The sequence below is a fragment of the Rhinatrema bivittatum genome, chromosome 5, assembly GCF_901001135.1.
Source record: "Rhinatrema bivittatum chromosome 5, aRhiBiv1.1, whole genome shotgun sequence".
NCBI classification, from domain to species: Eukaryota; Metazoa; Chordata; class Amphibia; order Gymnophiona; family Rhinatrematidae; genus Rhinatrema; species Rhinatrema bivittatum.
Genome location: NC_042619.1, coordinates 114,672,104 through 114,698,058, shown reverse-complemented (window position 1 = coordinate 114,698,058; position 25,955 = coordinate 114,672,104). Strand labels below are relative to the sequence as shown.

Sequence of the window (25,955 nt, the reverse complement as noted above, 5' to 3'; positions counted from 1 at the left end):
ACTTTGCTATTAGAATATGAAAAAGCATTACTTATAAATAAAATACATGTTGATACTCTTCTTGTCTTGGGGTTTGAATTACTGACATTAGTGATTCCATCCAAAACTGTTCCTTGAAAATATATGTATTTGTTTAGTCTTTGGGGGTCAACATTTAGTGGCATTTATACAGATAGGTTGTGAGTTATTTGACTAAATGCCAACTTTTGAATATTTCCTCAACTTATCCAGCTATATTTTAGCTGGTTAACTTATTATCTAGATAAAATTTGGCTGGATTGTGTAAGGGCATTCCAGGGCAGAGTTAAGTTAGCTGGCTAAGTTATCTGACTAACTCAGGGTAACTGGGTTTAAAAAAGGATTGGATAAGTTCCTAGAGGATAAATCTGGTCCGTCTTTTATGACTCTCTGCTGGACTCTGTCAAAAAGCTATCCCCTCTAGAAGCGGACTGATGGTTTTTTTTTTTCTTTTATCTTTTTTTCCTTATTACTGCTGGAGATACACTTTAGTTTCATAATTGTAATAGCAGTGTTTGTAAGATGCAACTTTGTTTTATGAAAGCTCCCTCCCCTAGACCACAAAGGGATGCTGCATAGTATTGAGTATGTAATATGATTGACCTGTTTAGTATTTTTGCAGTATGCCACAATAAAGGCAATTTGGGGGAAAAAAAAAGGTTTGGATAAGTTTCCTAGAGAATAAATCCATAAACTGCTATGACGGTAATTAATAAGCAATAGTAGCTTGTGATCTGTCTGTTTGGGTACTTATGACTTGGATTGGCCACTGTTGGAAACAGGATACTGGGCTTGATGGACCCTTGCTCTGACCCACTATGGCATATCTTATGTTATTAATTCAGAGCTGATTTACGTAAGATACGTGGCTCTCAATTGGTAGAATTTGGATCAGAAGATCGGTTTAAAAAGCTAAGAAGTGACGAAGAAAAAAACCAGCAATAGACGCCGTCTGTGTGGAGAAGAGCGACCCGACAGTGAGGAGAAGGAATAGAGACTTCCCTGAAGAAGAAAATTAGTTTTGTCAAAACATGGCCATGTCGGGAGGAATGAAGAAGATAAGCTAAGTTGATCGGGAGCTCATTATAAAATCAGAGTTATACATTGAGATATAAAAGAGGTATTTGGAGTGCCTGCAGTGGTGGCAAAAAAAAATGAGGTTAGCGTTGACTGTTTAAATGTAGTAATGAAGGTTGGGCTGTACAGCCGTTTTTAAAGAAGTATAAGACACAAAAAAATTCTCTCTTTCACAATTTTAGATTTGTTTCACATTAAAATGCTCCAAAAAAAATCAAAGGTAGGAAGGAGGTTGGTTCATGATTACAAAACACAAAATTCTGTGTACAAGACCGCAGATGATGTATGATGATGTATGAAACCTTCCTTATCCTACACTATTAATTTTATATATAAGTGGGGTATAGAATGATGTCTTAATTCAGAGCTAGCAGGATAACTTAACTGGTAAACTCCAGTCGTACCATTGAGCAGTCCTAAAGTTAGCCAAATAAAAATATCCAGTTATCTTTAAAATAACTGGTTATATTTAACAGTGCTATTGCACTGAAAGTTGGCTGGATAAGTTTATCCAGCTAATTTTCCAATCCAGCCAGTGATTGAAGCAAAAGATTCCTGACCTTCAGGCACAATGATAAAAAGCCTTAGTATGTTCCCTGAAATCATTTATGATTAGGAACAGGCATGGATCTTCATTAAATGCTGAACTGGAATGGTACTGCTAAAGTTTCTTCATTATCTTTTGGCCTCCTGTGTTGAAAACCAAAATAATTAGGAACTAAAAAAAAATTCTGTTAGTTAACTGGTCATGATTATGTCCATTACCCATGAACCAAGGGTTTGAAATGTTTGTAATCTTCCACACAGAGTCAACACCTAAATCGAGCGAAAGTGTGCCCATACACACATATATCTGAACACAAGCGGAGATATGCTAGATTTTTAAATCATGCGTGCGCATGTTTTAAAATACACCTACCTTGCATAAATATGCTCCAAATTTTAAAAGGTTACATGAGCAAACCTACTTTGCGTATCTTCCATAGGTCTTTGCCAATTTTTACGTATGTTGTAAGCGGATTTTAAAACATGATCACACGAGGGACATTCCCAGTTTTTCCAATGAGTCCGTCAGTTGCCCAGTCAAACTCGAGATCTTCCAGACCCCTCGGGTTTGTTGTGTACAGGTCTCGAAAGGCCTTGCATTCTGTTGAGAGAGACCTCGAAAGGCCTTGCATTCTGTTGTATTTGGGATGTTTTAGTGTGCCCTTGGGCCTCAGCCCGACCCCCAGACGCGTCCAGGACCGACCCGAGGGTTGACGGCGTGTTCCAGCATGGCTGAAGCAAGGACTAGAGAACAAGGTCTGACCCTCAACCGGACCTGCACGCCCAAGACAACCAACAATGCAATGTTGATTGATGAACGGTCCTCCGAATGTTCCAAGCCCTTTTGGACCTGCCGCTGGGTAACGGCATTGGACGGCAGGCCGGACTGAGGACGAGGGCAGACAGAGTCCTTGGAACACAGAAGACATCACAGGCGAGGGCTGAAGTGAAGACATCACAAACGAGGGCTGAAGCGAGGACATCACAGACGAGGGCTGAAGCGAAGTCATCAGGAACGAGACAGGAACTTGGGCGGAGGGCCACTGGCACTGTCTCTCAAGGCGCCCTGCTCAGCCCACCCGCGGGACTGAGTCGCGGACCACCCTGTCCCACTACGCGCCCTACACAGCCCTAAGAGGCTGGTCACGGACCACGAGGAGAGCGGGACAAGCGCGGGGAAGATCCAGGCAAGGAGGAACTCCAATGACAGAGCCGATATCATCCGAAGCTTCACCTATGACTGGCGGGAACAGAGGCTCAGGAGCACAGGGACCAATCCCACCTGAAGGCTGCTCCATTCTCGGGCACGATATCATCCGAGAACCACAGCTCTACAGGAACAAAAGGCTCAGGAGCACCAGACGAAGATGCAGGGAAGAACATCCTGGAAGGCAGGCACATCAGGACGTGGAAGATCATGACGGAACATCAGGACATGGTCAGGGACCTCAGGCAAGACATCAAGACACGAAGACGTAGACGAGACGAGGAGCTCCACGAAGAACAGAAGACCTTACAAGGCTCTGGCAAGCAGGAGCCTCCAGAGGGATGTCACTCCGATGCAAGGCACAGACAGACTGACGGAGCCGCCCTATATAGGGCTGAAGCAGGAAGTCTACTCCCTAGGTGGGGCCAGCACACTTCCTTTAAATTCAGTAAAGAGGCACGCGCCGACGCCTAAGAAGCAGCAGAAGAACTGTGCAGGACCGTGGACAGCGGCCTGCACCAACGTACGGCGTAAGGAAAGCAGGGTTGAGCCTGGGCGCAGGCTCCCGACGTTGGCAGCGGCTCCAGCCGCCGTGGGAGGCCCCAGGGACAGCTCCAGCTGCCACTCGAGCCCGGGGATGCGGCCTTCACGCCGCGAAGATGACAGTGGCCTCAGGGGCAATCCCGGCCCCGCTGATGGCAGGAAAGTCCGCGGCTCTGGACGCGGTGAAGAGGATGAGTCCGGGCGGCCTCTGGGCCGTGTGAGCCAGGCAAGACTGCAGCTCCAGCCCGCGTTGGAGAGGCCCGATGGCGGCGTCCATGCCGCGTCAGGGAAACAGCAGCAGCAACGCGCAATGCGACCTCCAGTTTTAAAATACGGAGTTACGTGTGAATTGGCCCCGCTTCTTTTTCGCCCCTTATTTTTGACATGCACACGTGTATATGCGTGGATAAATTGCGACTTTTAAAATCTGTGTTGCTCGTACACAGCCCATCATATGAGTGTATGTGGGCATTTTTGTACGAGCAATGCTTTTAAAATCGACCCCTTGCTGCTTATTAGAGATTTTAACTTGAAAACTGTCTACTACAAGGTTTTGATACAGAGAAACCTTTGTTAAAATTTGAAGATCTTCTGAAAATTTGGTTTTCTTTTGAAATTTAACAGAGGGAAAACTAAAAAAGTAAGGTCTTTGCTATAATGTGCTATTGTCAGAGTAATCACAGGTGCCAAACTGGCAGGAGGGAAGAGTGTGTCATCCTTCCAGCTTGGGTTTGTGTATGTTTGGGGCTATTCTGGACATCTGACTTACTTCTCCCTCAGCCTAATGCTGCCTCCTGATCATGACCACTTTTTTGTGGCCACTAGCTGTCACCTTTAGCTGTGATCATGACTCCCTCTTACCTGGGGGCTATGAATGCTGCCTCTGCAGCATCCCCAGCTCCAGCTGACTGAGGGATTGGAAGATCCAACTTAAATTGAATTGTGCAGGAAATTGCATGAAAAATTATTTCTGAAAATTGCCTTTAGTAGGTTATTAGGAATATACTTGGAAAGGAAGAAAAAATTATTCTGAGGTTTTCATAAATTTCACTCAACCCAACTTGATTTTCAAAGGCAGCTAACCTTTTAAAAATTGACCTCTTAGCAAATGTGGCCTTTAGTGTTCTAACCAGTTTTCTTTTACATGACAGTTTCCTCTTGCTCCTTTGTACTTCCAGTTCAATCAGAACCAGTGCTGGAATCTGGCACCATAAGTTCTCTCATTTGCAAATATCTGGTGATTTTTCCACTATTTTATAATCACTCCCACCTCCTCCAACATGCCTAGGCAGTCAATGATGTGAAGAACCTAGGCTGGAAGTCATGCAATAACAGGCTCTGAATCTGGCAACCAGATGTAATTCTGAAGCAATGACCATGAATCCCTCCCACCGGGACCTGTAAATGCTGCCTCTGCAGCATCCCCAACCTCAGCCAAGCCAGAGAGTGAAAAGACCTGACTTGAGAATCAAATTGGGACCTTCCACATAGCACAGCACATCACATCACTTGCCATCTGAATCACTGGGATGGCCTACCATAATTACTTCTGATGACAAAATGTTTCATCATTTTGGCAATGAGTAAAATGATGGGAGAAAGCCAACCATCACTCAGAAGCACATGGTTCATAATGATGTATTTTTGAAGGATATTAACAAAACAGGGATGTTAGAGCATCCCAGTAAAGAGATTGCAATAAATGCTAAAATAGCCAAGGTACCTTTAAATAAAGAACAGACAAAGCAGAAAGATTCCAAACTATCCCTGTCAACTGAGAAGCAGGTTATTAATAAAAACAAAATACATACTTTGAAATGTTTGTTACATAAATGCTAGAAGTCTAAAATATAAGATAGGAGAGTTAGAATGCATACCACTGAACGAAGAGGTAAATTTATTTATTTTATTTATTTATTTGAGTTTTTTCTATACCGGCATTCGCAATGGGAATCGCATCATGCCGGTTTACAATTAACAAGGTGTGGCAAAAAGGAAAATAATAATAATAAGAACATTAACAAGTGCTAAGAGAAAAAAATAGCAGTTACAATAAAACAGGGATATGATACAACTTGGAATGGAGAAAAGGCGATAGTAATTTAACAGTAAATTAACTGTAATTTAACTGGCATCTCAGATGTGGTGGAACAATGAAATATTAGGATTCAAATTATATTACAAATGATAGGATGGGTGGCGCTATACGTTAAAGAGGGCATAGAGTCAAATAGGATAAAAGTTTTACAGGAAACAAAATGCACTGTAGAATATTTATGAATAGAAATTAAATGTGAGACGGGGAATAGAATAAACATTAGGGGGCAGATTTTTTTTTTTTTTAATTTTTAATTTTCAAACAAAACATGACAGCAATACACGCATATCAAGAGACTGGGATTAAGGTATGCAAAAACAATTACAGGAAAACATCAAATACCCACAGGTATGTTTTTTAAATTACACAAAGCTTAAATGAAATATATTCCCAAACAATAAATCATCCCTTTATAAGGAAATAGGGAGAGAGAATCCTTATATCATTGGGAGTAATTAAGGAAATCCTTTCTTACATAGAGGAAAAAAAAAAGAGGCACAGCAATATAATACTTTCTTAAATCCCAAAACCAGAATTAGTTAGAGCTTTGTTTAGTCAAGGAATGCGTATCTAAAAATATTCTTAACTGAGAAGGGTCAAAGAAGATGTATCTCATATCATTTAATCTAAGAATGCATTTACAAGGATAACGTATGGTAATCTGTGCACCTATACCCCTGGCCTCCTGACACATTGCCAAGAAAATTTTTCTTCTTTGCTGAGTCGTTCTAGTCAAGTCGGGAAACATCCAGACTTTAAATCCCAAATACTTTTTTTCTCTATTTCTTACAAAGAGTTTCAAGATCATATCTCTTTCTGATACCAATGAAAAACTTATTAACAACGTCCCACAATAGTCAATCTGTTCTTCCGAAGGTTGTTCAAGAAATTCTGTTAAATTTCCAATTCCTAGATTTGGAGGCTGATCGGATTGTGTGTCCTTTCTCTCTGTTTTTATAAAATATATTTTTGTTATAGATGGTATTAATCTTTTGAAAAGCTGCAAAAATTTCCAAAAGATATTTCTTAAATTGCTCTAATGGAAAGATTAGAACAATATGAGGAAAGTTTAACACTCTTAGATTTTTAGCTCTGAGTTCGTTTTCTAAGTTTTCAATTTTTTTTTTATTTATCAGTTCTCCTTGAATTAAAGTATTTTGAGTAGTTTGCAGCTGAGCAACTTGTTTTTCCAGTGCTTGTATCTTGCTTGACTGAGATGTTAATAAAGGTTCAATTTGACAAACTCGCTGTTGTGTGTCCGTCATTATCCTTGATAGATTCCCTATAGCAGATTCCAGGGAGGTGAGAGTTTTCCATACAAGTTCTAATGTCACATTTGAGGATTAGTCTCAGTTAAAGTAGAAGAAATAGCTCTTACCATTCTTTCTTGTTGGCTTTCCTTCTCGTTTTCTGGGCCAGCCAACAGTCCTTCTCCCCCCTGATGTAACACTACTGCGGGGTTCCGTTCAAGATCTCCTCCTGCACTCTTTTCCAGCCGCAGCTGGTCTGTGTGCTGCGTTGAACTTTTACCCGCTGCAGTAATAGCGAGCTGATCCACCTCTGCAGGTTCCCTCCCGAGGGACAAAAAATCACTCGGCAACTCCGGTCAGGCTTTCGTCCCCGAATCCTGCATCGGGTCTGCACGCGGGGGTGAGGGCGTTTTGGGAGCCCCGGGGCTCAATGATGTCATCTTATCCAAGGGCGTTAGGCCTAGCTCCCTGCCAAACGCCACCGCGGATCTCCCCTCCGGGGTTGAGATTGCCGTGGGTGCGAAGAAATTCTCTATGTTCGATTGCGAAAGGGCCTGTATCGGGGTGGTTGGGATATCCACCTGGAGCTTGCCCTTTCGCTTCGCATGTCAAACCAGGTATTTCGGCAAAAAACAGGAGCTCCTCCGCACACAACCTCTCTCAAGCGGCCATTTTGGATTCCCCTGAAGGGGGGGGGCGCAGATTTTTAGAGGAGCGCACACGGGGTACATTTGTGCACGCTACCCGGTGCTACCCGGCACTACCCGGTGCCTGAGGCAGGCGTAACTTGCGCGCACTGGCCAGCTGCCGCGCGCCACTGTGCCGGAGGACTCAGCCCCGTCCCCGGACCGCCCCCGGACCGCTACCATGCCCACGGCACCGACCGCCCCTTTCTCGAAGCCCCAGGACATACGCACGTCCCGAGGCTTGTGCACGCCGCCGAGCCTATGCAAAATAGACTCGGCGTGCACAGGGGTAGGTTTTCGGGGATTACACGCGTAACCCGTTGAAAATCTACCCCTAGGGGTGTATTACTGTCCACCAAGCCAGAATGGACAGATGAAGAAATGCTAACAGAAATTAGAGAAGCTAACAAAAATAGCAGTACAGTAATAATGGGCGATTTCAATTACCCCAGTATTGACTGGGAAAATGTCACATCAGAACATTTATTTATTTAAAATCTTTTCTATACCGTCGTTAAGCGGGTGCCATCATAACGGTTCACAAAAAGGCACAAAAACTATGTTGCATAAAGTGTCTGGACTTCTAACTCTTACACAGGTGCCATCAAAAATACTGTAACATTATATTTATTTATTTATTTATTTAATATCTTTTATATACCGATGAACGTTGGGAACATCTCGTCGGTTTACAGAGAACAGAACTTAGCAACAGGCTTTACAATTTTCACATGATTATAAGAGGAACAGTAATAAAAATAACAATAACATACAAATAACAGGGTAGCTAATACAAGTAATAATTAACTAAGTGGGATACATGGTAGGGGTTATCCTAAAAAGGGGGGGGCAGGGGGATTCTGATAAAAAGGATGGACATAAAGATTTGCAGGAGGTATATATTTGTATATACATTTGTTGTTGAGGAATATATACACGTTTGTGAATAAAATGATCTTATTTACAATATGCTGTCCTGAAAAATTCAATTTACGGGATTTATGGTAGAGGGGAAATTGTTAAGTAAGGTGGAAAGGGGGTGGTTAGGAGGTGGGAAGGTAAGGGGGGGGGGGGAGAGAGGAGGAGGGAGGTTAGGAGTTGGCAATGGGGGGTGTTAGTGGTTGTGTGGATGTTAGGTGTATGAGTGTCTGAAGAACCAGGTCTTCAGGTTTTGCCTGAATATTTTTGGGCAGGTTTCTTGGCGGAGGGAAGTGGGTAGTTTATTCCAAAGTAACGGACCTGCTAGGGAGAGGGCTCTTTCGTTTGTGGTGCAGAGTTTAGTAAGCTTAGGTGAGGGGGTTTGTAGTGTGGCTAGATATTGTTTTCTAGTGGGTCTATTACTGTTGTGAAAGGAGAAATGTTCTTTGTACCAGTGCATGTTCTGGTTGTGAAGGGATTTGTGTATTAGGGTGAGGGCTTTGAAGGTAATTCTAGATGCTACGGGTAACCAATGTAGATGTTTGAGTACCGGGGTTATGTGATCATTTTTGTGGGTGTTGGTGAGAATCCTGGCAGCTGCATTTTGGAGGAGTTGTAAAGGCTGGATGGTGTTTTTAGGCAAACCTAGTAGCAAGGAGTTGCAGTAATCAATTTTCGATAATATGAGGGCTTGTAATATGGTGCGGAAGTCGCTGAGATGTAAGAGTAGTTTGAGTCTTTTTAGGGTGTGCAGTTTGTAGAAGCAGTCTTTGAGGGTATTATTGATGAATTTCTTGCAGTTAAGATGACAGTCAATGAGTACGCCGAGGCTTCGTACATGGGTGGGGAATTTATTATATCATAATAAATACTATTTGGTGAGTGTTATAAGTTATGTCTAGATTTTCTAACTCTGCTAAAAGTTTGGTGTTACTTAACTTTAGTTCTTTGAAGTTTAAGATAAAGGTGGAGATTAGAATATAGGAGAGGAGACACACTTTAAGAAGGAAGGAACATGCTAAGGAGGTAAAGTTTCCAATGAAATAAATGACAGATTTATGGAGCAGACGGTTCAAAAACCAAAAAGGGGGGGGGGGAAAGCTATTTTAGGCGTAATCCTTAATGGAACACATGATTTGGTGAAAGTAGTAATGGTGTTAGGCCATTTGGCAATAGTAATCATAACTTGATCAAATTTGACTTGATAACTGGAGGAAGGACACTAAGGAAATCTACTGCGATAGCATTTAACTTTCAAAAGGGAGATTATGAGAAAATGAGAAAAATGATTAGGAAAAAACTGGAAGGGGCAGCTACAAAGGTCAAGAGTTTATATCAGGCATAGATACTGTTTAAAAATACCATCTTGGAAGCCTAGACCAAATGTATTGCATGCATTTGGAAAGGTGGAATAAAGGCCAAACAACTGCCAACATAGTTAAAAGATGAGGTGAGGGAGGCTATTCTAATCAAAAGTTCATCTTTCAAAAAATGGAAACGAGATCCTATTGAAGAAGACAGAAAATAGCATAAGCACTGACAAGTTAGATGCAAAGCATTGATAAGAAAGGCATAGACATAATTTGAAAAATAAGTTTGCTATGGAAGCAAAAACTCATAATAAAACTTTTCAGGTACATTCCAAGCAAAAAGCCTGTGAGGGAGTCAGCTGGACCATTAGATGATCGAGGGGTAAAAGGAGCATTAAGGGAGAACAAAGCCATAATGAAGAGATTAAATCAATTTTTGCTTCAGTCTTTATGGAGGAAGATGTAAGGCAGATACCCAGGCCAGAAGTGATATTTAAAGGTGATGATTCAGAGGAACTACAACAAATCTTATTGAATGTGGAAGATATACTAGGACAAATTGACAAACTAAAGCGTAGAATATCATCTGAACCAGATGATATACATTCCAGTGTGCTGAAAGAACTGAAAAATGAAATTGTAGACCTACTGTTGGAAATGTGTAAACTATCATTAAAATGAGCTATGGTACCTGAAGATTTGGAGGGTGGCCAATGTAAAACCGGTTTTTAAAAAAGTGTTCTGGGGTGATCCAGGAAACTACAGATCGGTGGGCCTAATGTTGGTTCCGGGAAAAATGATTTAAACTATTCTAAAGAACAAAATTATTGAACATATAGAAAGACACAATTTAATGGGATAAAATGAACATGGTTTTAGCCAAAGGAAGTCTTACTCAACAATTTGCTACATTTTTTTTGAAGACGTGATTAAACACGTGGAATAGGTGAGCCAGCTGATACAGTGTATCTGGAGTTTTAGAAAGCGTTTGACAAAGTGGCTAATAAGTAACTAGAGGAAATTAAAAAGTCATGGGATAGGGTGCATTGTTCTATTGTGGATTGAGAACTGGTTACAAGATAGAAAACAGAGATTAGAGTTAAATGGTCAATTTTCTAAATGGAGAGGGGTGAATAGTGGAGTGCTCCAGGAATCTGTACTAGGGCCACTGATTTTAACATATTCATAAATGACCTTGAGATGGAAACAGCGAGTGAGGTGATCAAATTTGCTGATGATACAAAATTATTCAAAGTTTTTAAATGACAAGAGGACTGTGAGAAATTACAAGAGGACCTTGCAAGACTGGAAGACTGAACATCCAAATGGCAGATGACACTTAATGTGGACAAGTGCAAAGTGATGCATGTAGGGAAGAGCAGCCCAAATTATAGCTATTCAATGCAAGTAAGAACATAAGAAAATGCCATACTGGGTCAGACCAAGGGTCCATCAAGCCCAGCATCCTGTTTCCAACAGTGGCCAATCCAGGTCATAAGAACCTGGCAAGTACCCAAAAACTAAGTCTATTCCATGTTACCATTGCTAATGGCAGTGGCTATTCTCTAAGGGGTAGATTTTCAAACTGCGCGAATTGGCGTACTTTTGCTGGCGCATCAGGCGCAAGCAAAAGTACGCGGGATTTTAGTAGATACGCGCGTAGCCGCGCATATCCGCTAAAATCCTGGATCGGCGCGCGCAAGGCTATCAATTCCGTATAGCCGGCGCGCGCCGAGCCGCGCAGCCTACCCCTGTTCCCTCCGAGGCCGCACCGAAATCGGAGCGGCCTCGGAGGGAATCCTCTAACGCCCTCCCCTCACCGTCCCCTCCCTTCCTCTACCTAACCCACCCGCCCGGCCCTGTCTACACCCCCTCCTTACCTTTGTCGGGGGATTTACGCCTCCCGGAGGGAGACGTAAATCCCCGCGCGCCAGGACGCGACCTGGGGGTGGGTCCAGAGGGCGCGGCCACGCCCCCGGACCGCCCCGAGCTGTAACCACGCCCCCGGGGCCCGCCCCGAAAACGCGGCGCGGTTTGGGCCCGCCCCCTCGACACGCCCCTGACACGCCCCCCTCGTACAACCCCGGGACTTTATCCTATTTTCTTCTGTTGGATCCTTCTTCCAGTTTTTGAATGAAGATCTTTTGGCTAAATTAGCTTCTTTCACCTCCCCTTTTAACCATGCCGGTAATCGTTTTGCCTTCTTTCCACCCAGGAAAAGAATCTAGGCGTCATCATGGATAATATGTTGAAATCCTTTGCACGGTGTACGGTGGCACAAATAGAATTATAAGGAAAGGAACGGAGAATAAAACAGAGAATATCATAATGCCTCTGTATCACTTCATGGTGCAACTGCACTTTGAGTATTGTTTGCAGTTCTGGTTACTGCATCTCAAAAAAGATATAGCAGAATTAGAAAAGGTATAGAGAAGGTCAACCAAAATGATATAGAGGATGGAACAATTTCCCTATGAGGGAAGGCTAAAGAGGATAGGGCTCTTCAGTTTGGAAAACAGATGTCTGAAGGCAGATATGATAGAGATCTATAAAATAATGAGTGGAATGGAACAGGTAAATGTGAATCAGTTGTTTACTCTTTCAAAAAGTACAAAGAAGAGGAGACATTCAATGAAGTAACTAGGTGAATCATTTAAGACAACCAGGAGGAAATATTTTTTTACTCAGTGCATAATTAAACTCTGAAATTTGTAGCTACAGGATGAGGTAAAAGCTGTTAGTGTAACTGGGTTTAAAAAAGGTTTAGACAATTTCCTGGAAGAAAAATCCATAAACCATTATTAACTTGAGAAAATTCACCCCTTATCCCTGGGGTTAGCGGTATGGAATCTATTGACCATTTAGGATCCTGCTAGGTACCTGTGACCTGGATTGACCATCATTGGAAACAGGATATTGGGCTTGATGGACCTTTGGTCTAACCCAGTATGGCAAATCTTATGTTCTTATCTTTTCCTCTGAAGGCAGTGAAACCAATAGCCCTTAATCTTAGATGGTGCTATTTGTAAAGTAATTAAATCTCCTCTTAAACATCATTTTGCTAGTGTACATAGTTCCAGTGGTTAGAGCAGTGGGCTACGAATCAGGAAGGCCAGGGTTCAAATCCCACTGCTGCTCTTTCTAACCATGGGGAAGTCACTTCACCCTCTGTTGCCTCAAGTACAAACTTAATGATGAATTTTAAAAGCCCAGTGCATGCCAAAACCGGGAGACATGCACCCACGTCAGGCTTGTGCTCGCTGAGCAGATTTTAAAAGCTGCCCAGATAAGTGCATAGTTGCCGCTGCACACAAATGAAAAGTTCAAAAAGTGGACAGGGTATGGGCACTCTTGGATTCAAACTTGAAATTTGCAAGTAAATACTTACATGCACTGGCGCGTGGCGGGGTCCCTTGCCACTTAAGTTTACTATGGATAACGCATAAGTTGTAAAACAAAAGATTATAGGCAGATCAGCAGGATTTTAAAGGTTGAGGCTAACAGGGGAGAAGAGAGGCTATTAAATTAGGGGGTCTGGACATCCTATCCCTTACCTGGGCAAACTGGGAACAAACTGGAAAAACTGATAATGGCGTCGGTGCACGTGTCTTTTAAAATCTTTCCACTTACGCGGTAGAAATGGCATTTACGTGCGCACAGTCAGGCTATGTTATAACTTGCACATATATGTTCATATGTTGCAAAATGACTGCGTCCCTGGGTGCAGGTGCCCATGCGCTGGTTTTAAAGTTACTGTCACTGACTGCAAGCCCTCTGGGGATAGGAAAATACCTACTGTATCTTAATATAATCTGCTTTAAAATGCAAAAAGCAGAATATAAATCTAAATAAATAAATATGGAAGCTACTATATCCTCTTTAATAACTTAGAGGTCCATATTCAACAACCCACCATGTGAATAAGCTATAATTTTATCTGGATACTCAGCAAAATTTATCCGCAGACGCATTCCACTGAATATCCGGGTAAGGATATCCGGATAATTTTAGGATTATTTAAGCCACCTGACCTGGCCACACAAATTTAGCCAGAAAGCATTCAATATGGTGCTATCCAGCTAAGTATGTTAGCCAGCTCTCGCCATGTCTCAAGCCCCACCCCTTTTTGTCTGGGGAACTCAGTCCGCACAAAATAATTCTACAGAAAAAGTTACCCGGACAAAGAGGGGGTATAGTTGAACTGCTATATTTATGCAGGTAAAAGTCAATGTTACCTGCAATCTTTTTTTTTTTTTTTTAATACAGACATCTCGGACACCTCTCTTTGTATCTTTTCCAATAGTTATATTAGGGGTGCACAAACAGGGGAGGGGACAAACCTCTAGGGGGTTGCCAGCTGCTGCAGGCCAATTGCCTGCTAGGCTGAGCCTGGCACCCACAGTTTCAGAAACAGAGAAAGGTTATTCAAAGGAGGGATTTCCAGAGCATTACAGCTTCCTCTTAGTGGAAGTGAAGGGCGGAGGAGGGATGGAGATGGGGGGCTGGAATAGGAAATGATTTCAGTTATTGCCCAGCATACTGCAGAGAAACTCTTAGGACTGTATAACTGGGTCAGGTAGATCCGGGGGCTGCCATGAGCCTCGGAACAGGCTGACAACCTTAAGGCGGACTGAAACCCCACAGAGCGCCCGGACTGAGAGTCTCATCCGAGACTGCACGGTGAAAGAGGCAAGCACAAGAGGATCAGTGTTACAGTGGGGGTAGGGGGCCAAAGCATCTCGGAGAGGCAGGAGGAGGAGATGGGGAAAGCTTAAGCTTTAAATTGGTCGTTTCAGGTGGCTGTTCTACACCTTAGATGATCTTGATAGCCTTAAGAGGAATCAATCTCCAGAGCGGCTCTGTCTCACTGGAGACTCCATGTTGAGGGAAGAAGACGGAGGGATCAGTGTGACAGTGGGTGAGGGGGCCAGAGTGTCTTGGAAAGGAGGTGAAAAGGAAAACTTAAGGCATCCTTGTACCTGCAAGCTTGGTTGAGCCTTTAGTTTATGTATTTATTTTTTGTTTTCTTGTTATGTTTTATCCAAATTCTGAGCAACAGAAAAAAACATGTTGCTGTGATTATTTCCTCCCTGCTTAATCTGCCCTGGGGAAAGGGGCTTAGAGGGAGACAGTGAGGGTGTGTGTGTGTGTTTATCTGTGTGTATATGTAGTATGGTGTGATCTGTTTATCTCTCTGTGTATCATGGTAGGGTGTGTATCTCTTTGGGCCTATGAAGGTGTGGGATGTCTGACTCTGTGTCTCTCTGCTGTGTGGAGTGATGTTTCCCCGTCTCTCTCTTTCTCTATCTAAATGTGACTTGTCTAGGTGTGGAGTGTGTGTCTCTCTCTGATTAAAGGGTGTCTGTGTTTCTCTATTTGATTGTGGTGTAGTGTGATTGTCCCTGGGTATGGTGATTGTATCTGCCTCTCTCTCTCTATCTCTCTCTGGGTGTGAGGTGACCCGTGATTTCTCTGTCTGCGGGGTGACCTGTAGTTGGTCTGTCTTTTGTGATGTGTCTATTTCTCTGTATAAGGTGGTAAGCTGAATCTATCAGTGTTCCTCTAGGTGTGATGCATCTCTCTTTGGGCCTGTCTGCTTGTCTCTCTGTTTGTTATGGTCTGTCTTGGTGTGATGTGTGTGTGTCATCCAGTTGTGTGGATGGATGTGGTGTATCTGTCACTCTCTCTCTCATATGGAGTGTCTCTCTCTGTCCTGGTGTGGTGTTTTTGTGTCTGTCTGCCTCTGGGTGCGGGGCGTCTGTGTGTTTGTCTCTTTGCTTCTGTCTGGGTGTGATGAGGTCCATATTCAAAACCCATTTAGACAGATAATGTAATAGTTATCCATCTAAATGAATTACCTGGCTATATTCAGTCTTTATCTGGCTAAATTCTAACTGGCTAATAAGTTGGGAAGCTAGAATTTAGCCGGATAAGTTAGGGGCAGTCCAGGGGTGTAACTGAGAAGAGTTGAGTTAGCTGGTTAAGTCTGGTTGAGTCAAAGAGCTGTCCTAAAGTTAGCCAGCTAAATTCAATAGTGTGACTGCACTGCTGAATATGCCTCCAAAGTTAGCCGGATAAGTTTCTCAGACTAGATTTGCTATCTGGACTGTGTCTGAATATAGACTTCGATGTGTCGATCTGTATAACTTTCTCTCAGTGTGCTTGGTGTGTCTATGATTGTCTCAGAGCATGGTGTGTCTGTGTGTCTCTCTTGAGTGTGGTGTCTGCCTGTGTATCAGTTTGCTCCTTTCAGCAATTTGAAGAAGATCCAAACTGGGACTTTGAGCTGCTGGCTGGCAGTGTAATTACCTGCTACTTGGCAACCGATTTAACAGCTGATTGGTTGGGGAGAGAGTCTGACACCAGACCAGGAATCCAGGATAAGTTTCATATGTGTATATATATTTTTTTTTCTATAATTTTATGTGTGTATATACATTTCTATATATAGAGAGAGATAGACAGATATGATATACATATATATCTATACATATCTATATGTCTATATATATGTATATGCATATCTATATCTATACATGGGAAATGACTATAATAAATAAGAACATCGGCTCTGAGTTACGATTGGTAAAGTGAAATGGGCCATTATTACAACATTACAGTAAATAAGAAGAATATTGGTTCTGTGTCATGACTGAAACATCATAAGCATCTTGATGACATAGTTTAATGATGATTAATATATGTAAGGTATAAGAAGGAATTCAAGTTATAGGTTGTGTTAATTTATGGTATGATTGACATAGAGTGGGTTATGGTTGGTGGTATGTATGAGTATAGTGAACATGTGGGGTGAGAATGAGATTTTGCTATGATATATGTATTAAAATCTGTGATTTTAGCTGAACAATAATTTAGTGAAATAATAGAGAATGGTGAATATAATACACATTTGACAGTGTGACAAGATTAAAAATAGTTCTTTGTAATATTTTTTGCAATAAAACAATTTTTTGGGAGAAAGGTTTATGTCTTAGTGATTAAAATTTGTTTTTACTCAATATTTATTTATTTATTTATTTATTTGTTTGTTTGTTTATTTAAAGAATTTTATATACCGGGGCACGTAGCAAAACATCACCTCGGTTCACAGTGTAACATAACATAGCAAATAGCTTTACAATGAATATAAATAATGGTTCACACTATAAAATGATATAGTAACAGGCTTTACAATAGGTTATTATCTGAATGTAAACTATATACAAGAGACTGATAATCAACTATATACAAGGGAGGATGGAGTCAAAGTTGACTGGTAACATGGGAAACAGTAAAGGTTTGGGGAGGAGGGGGGGTGGCGGAGAGGTAGTGTGAGCTGAAGGGAGTATGGAAGTAGGAGGAGGGAGATGCGAAGGCGGGTAGATGCGGGAAGTGTATTAGTATGTTTGGATCAGGCAGGGGGTAGAGTTGTAGTTGTAGATGGTAGTCAATCAGTCGGGGTATGCTCGTTTGAAGAGCCATGTTTTAAGATTCTGTTTGAATCTAAATATTTTGAATATTTATGTTAATGTTTGACTATAAACGGTGCTTGTGTCCCTCTCTCTCTCTCTATATATATATATATATACATATCTATCTATACATATATATATATATATATATATATATATATATATATATATGAATCAAATGTAACAACTTGGAGAAAGGGGCTGAAGTAACTGCATGGATGGAAGGGGGTATCAGCTCAAAACGTATGCTCACCCCAGATTTATATATCATTTTAGGACAGCTAAAGTGAAATACTTAATATACTAGTTTTTGAGTTTTACATCTAAATGGCTTTTGAATGTGGACCTCAGCAAGTACACAATTACATGCTACTACCGTGCGCACAGGCTAATTTTCTGTATGTAACCCCTTTGAAAATGTACTGAATAGATTTGAAAATGTCTTCTATTTGCATGTTTTCCCTCTCCTGACCTAACATGCCTCCGGGAATGCCTATTAAGAAACTGAGTGAAAGGACGTGTGCTGTTGATTCCGTGCGTAATTTCACCCAGGTAAATGGTGGGCAGTTTGCAGACAGCCAATTGACCTGGCTAAATGGCTTCTGAAAATTGCTTTCAATATATCTTTACTTGAAAAGGAGAACCCCCCCCCCCCTCCTGGTACTGGTTTCATAAAACTGAAAAAGCATTCAAAACCAGTTCGAACTATGAGGCATAAGTAATAAATGTAACAACAGGGTAAGAAATTAACAAACTGAGGACATTCACATGTAGCGGCTTAGAAATAAAAATAACACAATGGTGTAACTCAAACATCTTTGCCACAGAATGCTTGAGCATGCTTTCCATGTGTAATCCAAAAATACATTTCTGCTTAGGAAGTATTTCCTTTCCCTACGGCAGAACCTGTCCTCAACGCTCCTATTTCAACATAGCGTATAATTATGTGGCTAAATTTAAGGCAAAAAGTATACTGTAGCTGTGTGGCATGGAAATTCAAGAGGGCAGACCATGGTGGGGGCGTGAGATACTGACATGCAGCAAACAGGAAAGAGATCTCAGGGCGATTATACCTGATGATGTCAAGGCTGCAAAGAAGTAGGACTAAAGACCAGAGCCTTCTCATGCCAGTCCTTCTCAGACAGCAGAGGCACCTCGTTTTGGTCTGGTTCTTCCTTCTCCTGGAAGTCTGTTCATCTCCTTTCCTGAGGTCCAAGTGCTTTTCTGTCTCTGCTCACCGCATGAGCCAGGTTTTCTTGCATGCAGGTTTGCAAAAAAAAAAAAAAAAAAAAAGGGGGATGAGCCAAGAGGGAAACAAAAAAAAAAAAGGACTGTACGCCTTCCGTTTAGCATGCGCATGCTATTTTTGTTGCAGCCTCATGCTGTTTACCCCCATAGTTTTGTGGGTTAGCATGCACTATTGAGGCATTTATAGCATGTGCATTAAAAAAAAAGTTAATGCATCACATATTAAATGATGTTTTAGTATGCTAACATTCTTTAACATGTGTTTAATGAACAGGCTCATTAAAGATCTAAATATGTATTTCTAGAAGAGAAGAATAGGAGAATAGATATGTTAAAGGCACTCAAACACCTCAAATGTATAACAAATGCTCAAGGAGGAAGAATTTTCCAGGGGAAAACAAATTCCAGAGTAATTAAATCACAGGCAGATTGTGATCAATTGCAGGAGGATCTTGCAAGGCTGGAATATTGGGTGATCATATGGCAGATGAAATATAATGCATATAGGGGAAAAATAACCCACGCTGTAGTTACACAATATTAGGTTCCATATTAGGAGTTACCACCCAGGAAAAAGATCCAGGCTTCATAGTTAATATTACATTGAAATCATCATCTCAGTGTGCTGTGATGGTCAAAAAAGCAAACAGAATGTTAGGAATTATGAGGAAAGGAATGGCAAATAAAATGGAGGACATCATAATGCCTCTGTATCACTCCAAGGCGAGAGTGCTCCTTGAATATTGTGTGCAATTCTGGTCGCCGTATCTCAAAAAAGATATAGTTTCACTGGAGAAGGCACAGAGAAGGGCGAACAAAATGATAAAGAGCTTGGAAAGGCTCCCCTATGAGGAAAGGCTAAAGAAGTTAGGGCTGTCCAGCTTGGAGAAGAGACGGCTGATGGGGGATATGATAGAGATATACAAAGTCATGAAAGGACTTGAATGGGTAAATGTGAATCAGTAATTTACTCCCTCAGATAAAACAAGAACTAAGGTGCATGCCATAAGTTAGCAATTAGCACATTTAAAACAAATCACATAAAATTATTTTTCACTCAACGCACAATTAAGCTCTGGAATTCATTACCAGAGGATGTGGCTAAGGCAGTTAGTGTAGCTGGGTTTAAAAAAGGTTTTGGATAATTTCCTGGAGGAGAAGACAATAAACTGCTATTACTCAATAGGGAATAGCCTCTGCTTGTTCTAGCATTAGTAGCATGGGATCTATTTAATGTTTGGGTACTTGCCAAGTACTTGTGACTTGGATTGGCCACTGTTGGAAACAGGATACTGGGCTTGATGGACCCTTGGTCTAACCTAGAATGGTATAACTTATGTTCTTATGAACATTCTTAATATGAGGCTTCAAGGCAGTAGGCTCAAGAGTAACATAAGGAAATATTTCTTCACAGAAGAGGTGGTGTCTATATGGAACAGCCTCCTAAATGGAGGCCAAAACAACACAATTCAAGAAGAATGGGATAATTATAAAGGATCCTTAAATGTAAGGATGTGACAGTAAACCTGAGATCAGGTGGACTCCATGGTGTTGCATCAGGTATGGGCAAGACTAGATGGGTTCCTCAGGCCTTATCTCCCTTCATTTTCTCTGTTCCTAAATATGAAGGCAGTCCTAAAACTAGTTAGGCTGCATACTTTTCAAGACTATAAATCCTAGCATCTTCAACAATTTACACGGGAACACAACAATCTCCCTCTGATTCTTTCTTTTAATAATCTGATTCCCTAAAACTGCACATATTGAAAAGGTTGAGCAATGGAAGGGTCAATAAACTTTCATGGTGTATTTCATCTGAGCTTAATGTCTTTAATTGGCTTCCAAAACTGTAAAATATTATTTCAAAATAGCTTTGTGCAATTTTGGGAGACTCAAAATACATTTTATGTGATTCTGATGTTGTCAAATCTCTATTAGATAAGAAATTAGCAAATGAAAACAAAGAAGTTTTTTGGAATCTAACATGAATCTGTATTTTAAATTATAAATTTGTACCTGTATAAAGAGAACTAGCTTTAATGATTTAAAATATATGATACAGAAACATAGAAAGTGACAGCAGAAAAGGAGTCTACGGCCCATCCATCGGTCAGTAAGCTCCCATACTTATCAGTTACTGAGCCCGCCAAGATCAGGACTCTTGTTGGTTACTGTTTGAGTCCAATTTCCTCCCCCCTCCCCCCCGTTGAATCAGAAAGCAATGTGCAATGTTGGCGTTGCATCAGAAATGTAGTATCAGGCTTTTGGTTAAGGGTAGTAACTGCCGCATCAAGGAAGATCCCTCCATGCTCTTGTTGGTTACTGTCTGAGTTCAATTTCCTTACTCCCCCTGCAGTTGAAGCAGAAAGCAATACTGGAGCTGCATCAGAAGTGAGTATCAGGCTTTTTGGTTAAGAGCAGTAACCGCCGCATCAAGCAAGTTACCCCCACGCTTATGTGTTTTCCCACACCGTATAGTTCAATGTGTTTGTTGGTTGTTGTCTGAATCCAATTCTTCTTTTCTTCTTTTGGTTATTTCTAGCCCACCAATAGTGACAATGTTACTATCAGCAGGCTAGAAATATCGTAATAAATAAGTAAAAATGGTATATTTGATTTTATTTTGGCTTATCATTTTGAATCTCTTTTCTTTTTTCTTCTTTTCCAACCACTATACAACTATTAAATACCCAATTACAGAGAGTTGAACTTTAATTTCACCTTTAACAATAGTACAGTTTGTTTGGTTTTTGTTTCGTGAAAACAGAAAATTCTGGTTTACTTTGTATGGGTATTGCAATATATTAAATCTAATAAAAATGTTTAGAAAATGGTTTTGAACAAATACTGAGGAAGAACTGCAATGGGAAGTATGTTAGACAGCTGTGGTTACTGTGGTCCACTCTTTACTCTCTAATGGATGTATTAAACAAAACTCTTGGCAGACTATATAGTTAGAACACTTCCTGTGAAGCCTCTAGAACAGAAGAACATCTCAATTGCTCAGTCTGAAAACAGAATATGAACACACTACTTCAAGGAAGATTTCAATCTTTCTTTTGCCATGGGGTAACAGATACGGTGACAGAATGGTACTGCAGGGTGAATGGGAACAATAAGCCTAATATTCAGCAGTACGGGGAACGGACAAGTTAGCCAGCTAACTTGTCTGGGATATTGAGCGGAGTGCTATCCATTAGGCGCGCCGCTAAACATGGCCAGATACAGTCCTAGTTAACAGGATAAACGTATCCAGCTAACTTTAAGACTGCTTGCCAGCAAGACCAGACTGAACTCCATAAGTTATTCAACTAACTTAACTCTACCCTGGAATGCCTCCAAGTTATCCAGACAAGTTTTACCCAGCTAACAAATGAGCCACAGAGCTTGGAGTTGGTACAGCACAGGAATTTTGAAACCTGTGGTTTGTCCGACTAAATTCTGAACTTAACCATTAGAATATTGACCCCAGGGTTTGCAAGCTCTCTGTCTATTTTTGGACTCCAATTCTAACTGCATATTAAGTAATGACAAAATCTCACTAGTCTAAAGAGCCTAAAGTTGTATCACTTTCACTTTATAATTATCTTGGACAAACAACTAACTTTTCAAGAGAAAAGTAAATGCCTATCTTTTTTTAAAAAATATTTTTTTTTGCAGATTTCAGGCATCTAACAAGCTAAAGGAAGACAACAAATGCTAACTAAGCCAAACTTCAGTTCATACGTGTTCTCCTATTTGACTAAGCTTACTTGAAGTTTCTACATCCTAGTAACCATTTGTCAGAGGACATGTATGCGTGCCAAAAGAAGAGCAAAATCCTTTTGCTAGCGTAAGGTATTGGTAAGGAAAAAATTGGCAAGACTCTTCCAAATTATTTATTTATTTATTTAACACTTTTTTATACCGACCTTCATATGATAACCATATCGGATCGGTTTACATATAACAAGGATAACTGAAGCAATAAATAAAGTGATTAACAATAGAGGAGAAAAAGGTAAAGTTACATTCAACAGGGTGTAGAAACTTGGAAGCTAAAAATAGCTGGAAAAAAATAAAGGCAGGAAGTATTGTAACATAATAGTATAGGATGTGGGTTAAAGCTTAAGGTGCTTTAACCTGGAAGTCCATCTTTCGAGAGGATAGCAAACCATTCGTCTGGGAGGGGATAAATTCGTCCAGGAGAGAATAATGGTGACTAGAGATTGTCTGGAGGGTCAGCAAAGGCTTGATGAAATAGCCACGTTTTGAGTTTTTTTCTGAACGTTAAGAGGCAGGGTTCTAATCTGAGGCCTGAGGGAATGTTATTCCAGATAGAAGGTCCTGCTATTGAAAACGCTCAGACTTTGGTCGAGGAAAGGCGTGTGGCTTTAGTTGGGGGAAAATTCGGAGTACCTTTGAGAATATCTCTAATTGGTCTGTTGGAGGAGTGTAATTTGAAAGGGATTTCGAGGTCGAGTTGGAGTTGATGATGAATGAATTTGTGAATTAGGGTGATTGATTTATAAAGTATTCTAAAATTCACTGGTAGCCAATGTAAAGATTTAAGGATGGGAGAAATGTGATCTCCACGGCTGGTGGAAGTCAAACACCTAACTAGCTATCAAAATCATCCAAGCATTCAGTTCAAATCTGTTTTGTGCACCACTAATAAGATATTTTAATTTGAAAAGCAAACCTGCAATACTTACTTTACCGTTGCACTTAGAAAAAAATTCAACTGTGGCATCAACAGGTTGTCAGGAGCAGCCAAGTAACGATCAAACTGGACCTTAAAGGGAGAGCAAATGTTAAAACATACATTTCTACTTTTATACTTACTATATGCTATACTAAATAATAAAATAGTTTATACCGTGTACACCATGGGGATATTGTTCAAAGATGAGAAAATCTGCGGGTACTCTTTACCTGCAGGCTTTTCAAATTTTCAAAGCAAAAATGCACGCATAGTTTGTTTTGAAAATTCTCATAAAGTAGACACACAAGTTCCCCTGCACAAAGACTGCAGCTGCTCCTGGTGTGGTATAACTTGTGCGCAGGGACTGCTGTACATGCTCTTGAAAATCTAAAGTATATGACCTCTGCCCCAATTCTTCCCCCTCCCAGAATGCCTCTTTTTTGTGGGCATAACCGTACATGCCAGAGTTATATGCATACTTTTTGCAAGCAAAGAATACCAAATATTCTAGCAAGTCATTTATGCGCATTAAACTGCATTATATGTGCATACATGGCTTTGAAATTTTAGGTAAAATTTTAATAAAATGTAAAAGTGGTGTTTATTGCATGTTTTAAAGATCAATATTAATGACATGCAAATGAGGCAGACAGTAAAGCAGGTACATAATTTACCTATGGTGAGTATTGTGAAATTTAGCTAAGATATAGTTTAGTTTTTTTGTGCTGATGAATCTGCGAAGTAATTAGTAAACATGCTCTTGTGCTGCACTAAAAGGTAATGAGAAATGTTGCTGTTAATGCACAAACTAGACTGTGCACGCTAACAAGACTTAGAGCCTGATTTACAATAGGTTTTATGTGTATAAATGGGCTTTTGTACATGCACAACTCCCTGAGAAATTTCCAAGTCCATGCAAAACTCGTGCACACATTTTTACATGCACACAAAAGAGGCATTCTGCGGCAAGAGTTGGGAGCAGGAAAATCATTTCTACACATAATTTCGATTTTCAGAAGTACGCGCACTTATTTTTTTCTTGCTCTCAAGCAGCTGTAAATGTGCACGTGCAAGCCTGCTCTAATTTTCACAGCCCTAATTCGTAAAGCAGACTTAGGCCCGTAAGCCCATGTTATTAACTTGGGATAAAATATGCAAATACTTTCTACACGCAAACTTTAGCCCTACGCGCTCAGTTATAAAACCACCCTCTTAATGCACATTAATGCTCCTGTCAAGCATTAGCACACTTTAATACTTTGGCCCCTAGATGAGGAAGAGGGTTGGAACTGGAGAATTTGTTTTCCACAACAGTCTTGATGAATTACAAATGGAATTTACCATGTACGACAGGTCCCTAAATGATCTGACATAGTATAAAATGAGCAGGTACATAAAGTATTTGAATGAGGCCTGTTCTATTACTACTTATCATTTCTGTGGTGCTACTAGATGTAGGTAGCAATGTACAGATATACATAGGAGACAGTCCCTGCTCTAAGGAGTTTGCAGTTTAGTCAAGACACAGTAATTATGGTTAATACTGACAAGGCTGTAATCAAAAAGAGCCAGGATTAAAGATGTTAAAAGCAATCTCAAATGCATAGGCTTTTAGGCAGGACCTTAATAGTCAGAGGGGTGGCATGACCCAGCAACTCAGGAAGGCTTTTAGAGCTTGATTTTCAAAATCATTTAAATGCTTAAAACTGGGTTTTACATGTGTACATAAAATCTACCTGCATTAGGTGGCTTTTGAAAATTGTTACAATACATGCTTTTGAATTGTCCATAGGTTTTACCCAGGTTAAGTGCACTTAACATGGATAAACGGCTTTTGAAAATTGCTATGATAGTATGTAATATTGACATGCGCAACTCTTTGAAAATTCACCTGAAACAGTACAGCAAAATAGAAAGCATTCAGTAATGAACTGGAGATGGAGTAGAATGGCACAAATAAGAGCAGCTTGTTCTATTAACAGAGGTGGATGGGGGTTCAATGTAGTCACTTGAAAAGAGGGGGTCATATGGTTGTAAAAGCATTGGAGAAAGCTATTGTAAGTCAGGCAGGCTGAATCTTGGACAGACTATAGTGGAGATGGAAGTTTACTTAGAGACCTGTGAAGAGCAGGTTACAGTGATCTAAGCAGAGATGAGTGGGGATAAGGGTTTTGGTCGTGTTCAGAAAAGAAGAAATAGAGTTTGGAAATGTTACAGAAAAGATGGAGACATTTTACATCAGTATTTTGGTTATATGCAAATAATAATTTGTTTATTTAATTAGCTATATTGCCCACCTTTTTTAATATGAAATTCACTCAAGGCAGGGTACAACATATTAAAATAGCAGCATGCAATCAGAGACCAGTAGCATCTTAACAATTCTAGTATGAAGAAGGCAGTCAGTATGGACTAAACTTGAAATAAACATCTCAGCACAACAACACGAAGAAGAGGAGTCAAAGATGACAATGTTATCTACGGAGATCAAAAAAGGGGAAGGAGAAGTGGGTTAAGGAGGCCAGACAAGATGTTCTGCCTTGGCCATGTTAAGTTTAAGGTGGTGGTGGATCATCTAGGAGGCAATGTTGAACAAACTGGGCCAGCTTTCCTACAACAGACACCAGAGGGAGGAGTGGACCAGCCTGCCTTCATTGGACAGGTTTCACACCTCCGGAACCCTGTCCGTAACTATCTTTGGCCGACCTATGGATGCCTCGAAAGGACTATTGCCTTCCAGAACCTGGAAGAACTTCTGTTGTAGTGAAATCTCCTCATCTCATGGAAGAGAGTGTGAGGTGGGAAGGCCTTCTTATTTCCTTTCTTATCCTCGGGCAGTCTATTCCCTTTAGATTAGAATCTACCAAATGCTTCATCAGCTTCTCCATATCCTCCCCA

General features: G+C 40.8%; 1 protein-coding gene across 1 annotated transcript in view; it reads right to left on the bottom strand.

Annotated features, from left to right (window-relative positions):
* Positions 1–25,955, bottom strand: part of COG6 (component of oligomeric golgi complex 6) — a 284,653-nt gene that overhangs the window by 16,712 nt on the left and 241,986 nt on the right. The window contains exon 18 of the mRNA XM_029602762.1: positions 23,068–23,147. Within this exon, the coding sequence (XP_029458622.1) occupies positions 23,068–23,147 (80 nt within the window). The remainder of the gene's footprint in view (positions 1–23,067; positions 23,148–25,955) is intronic.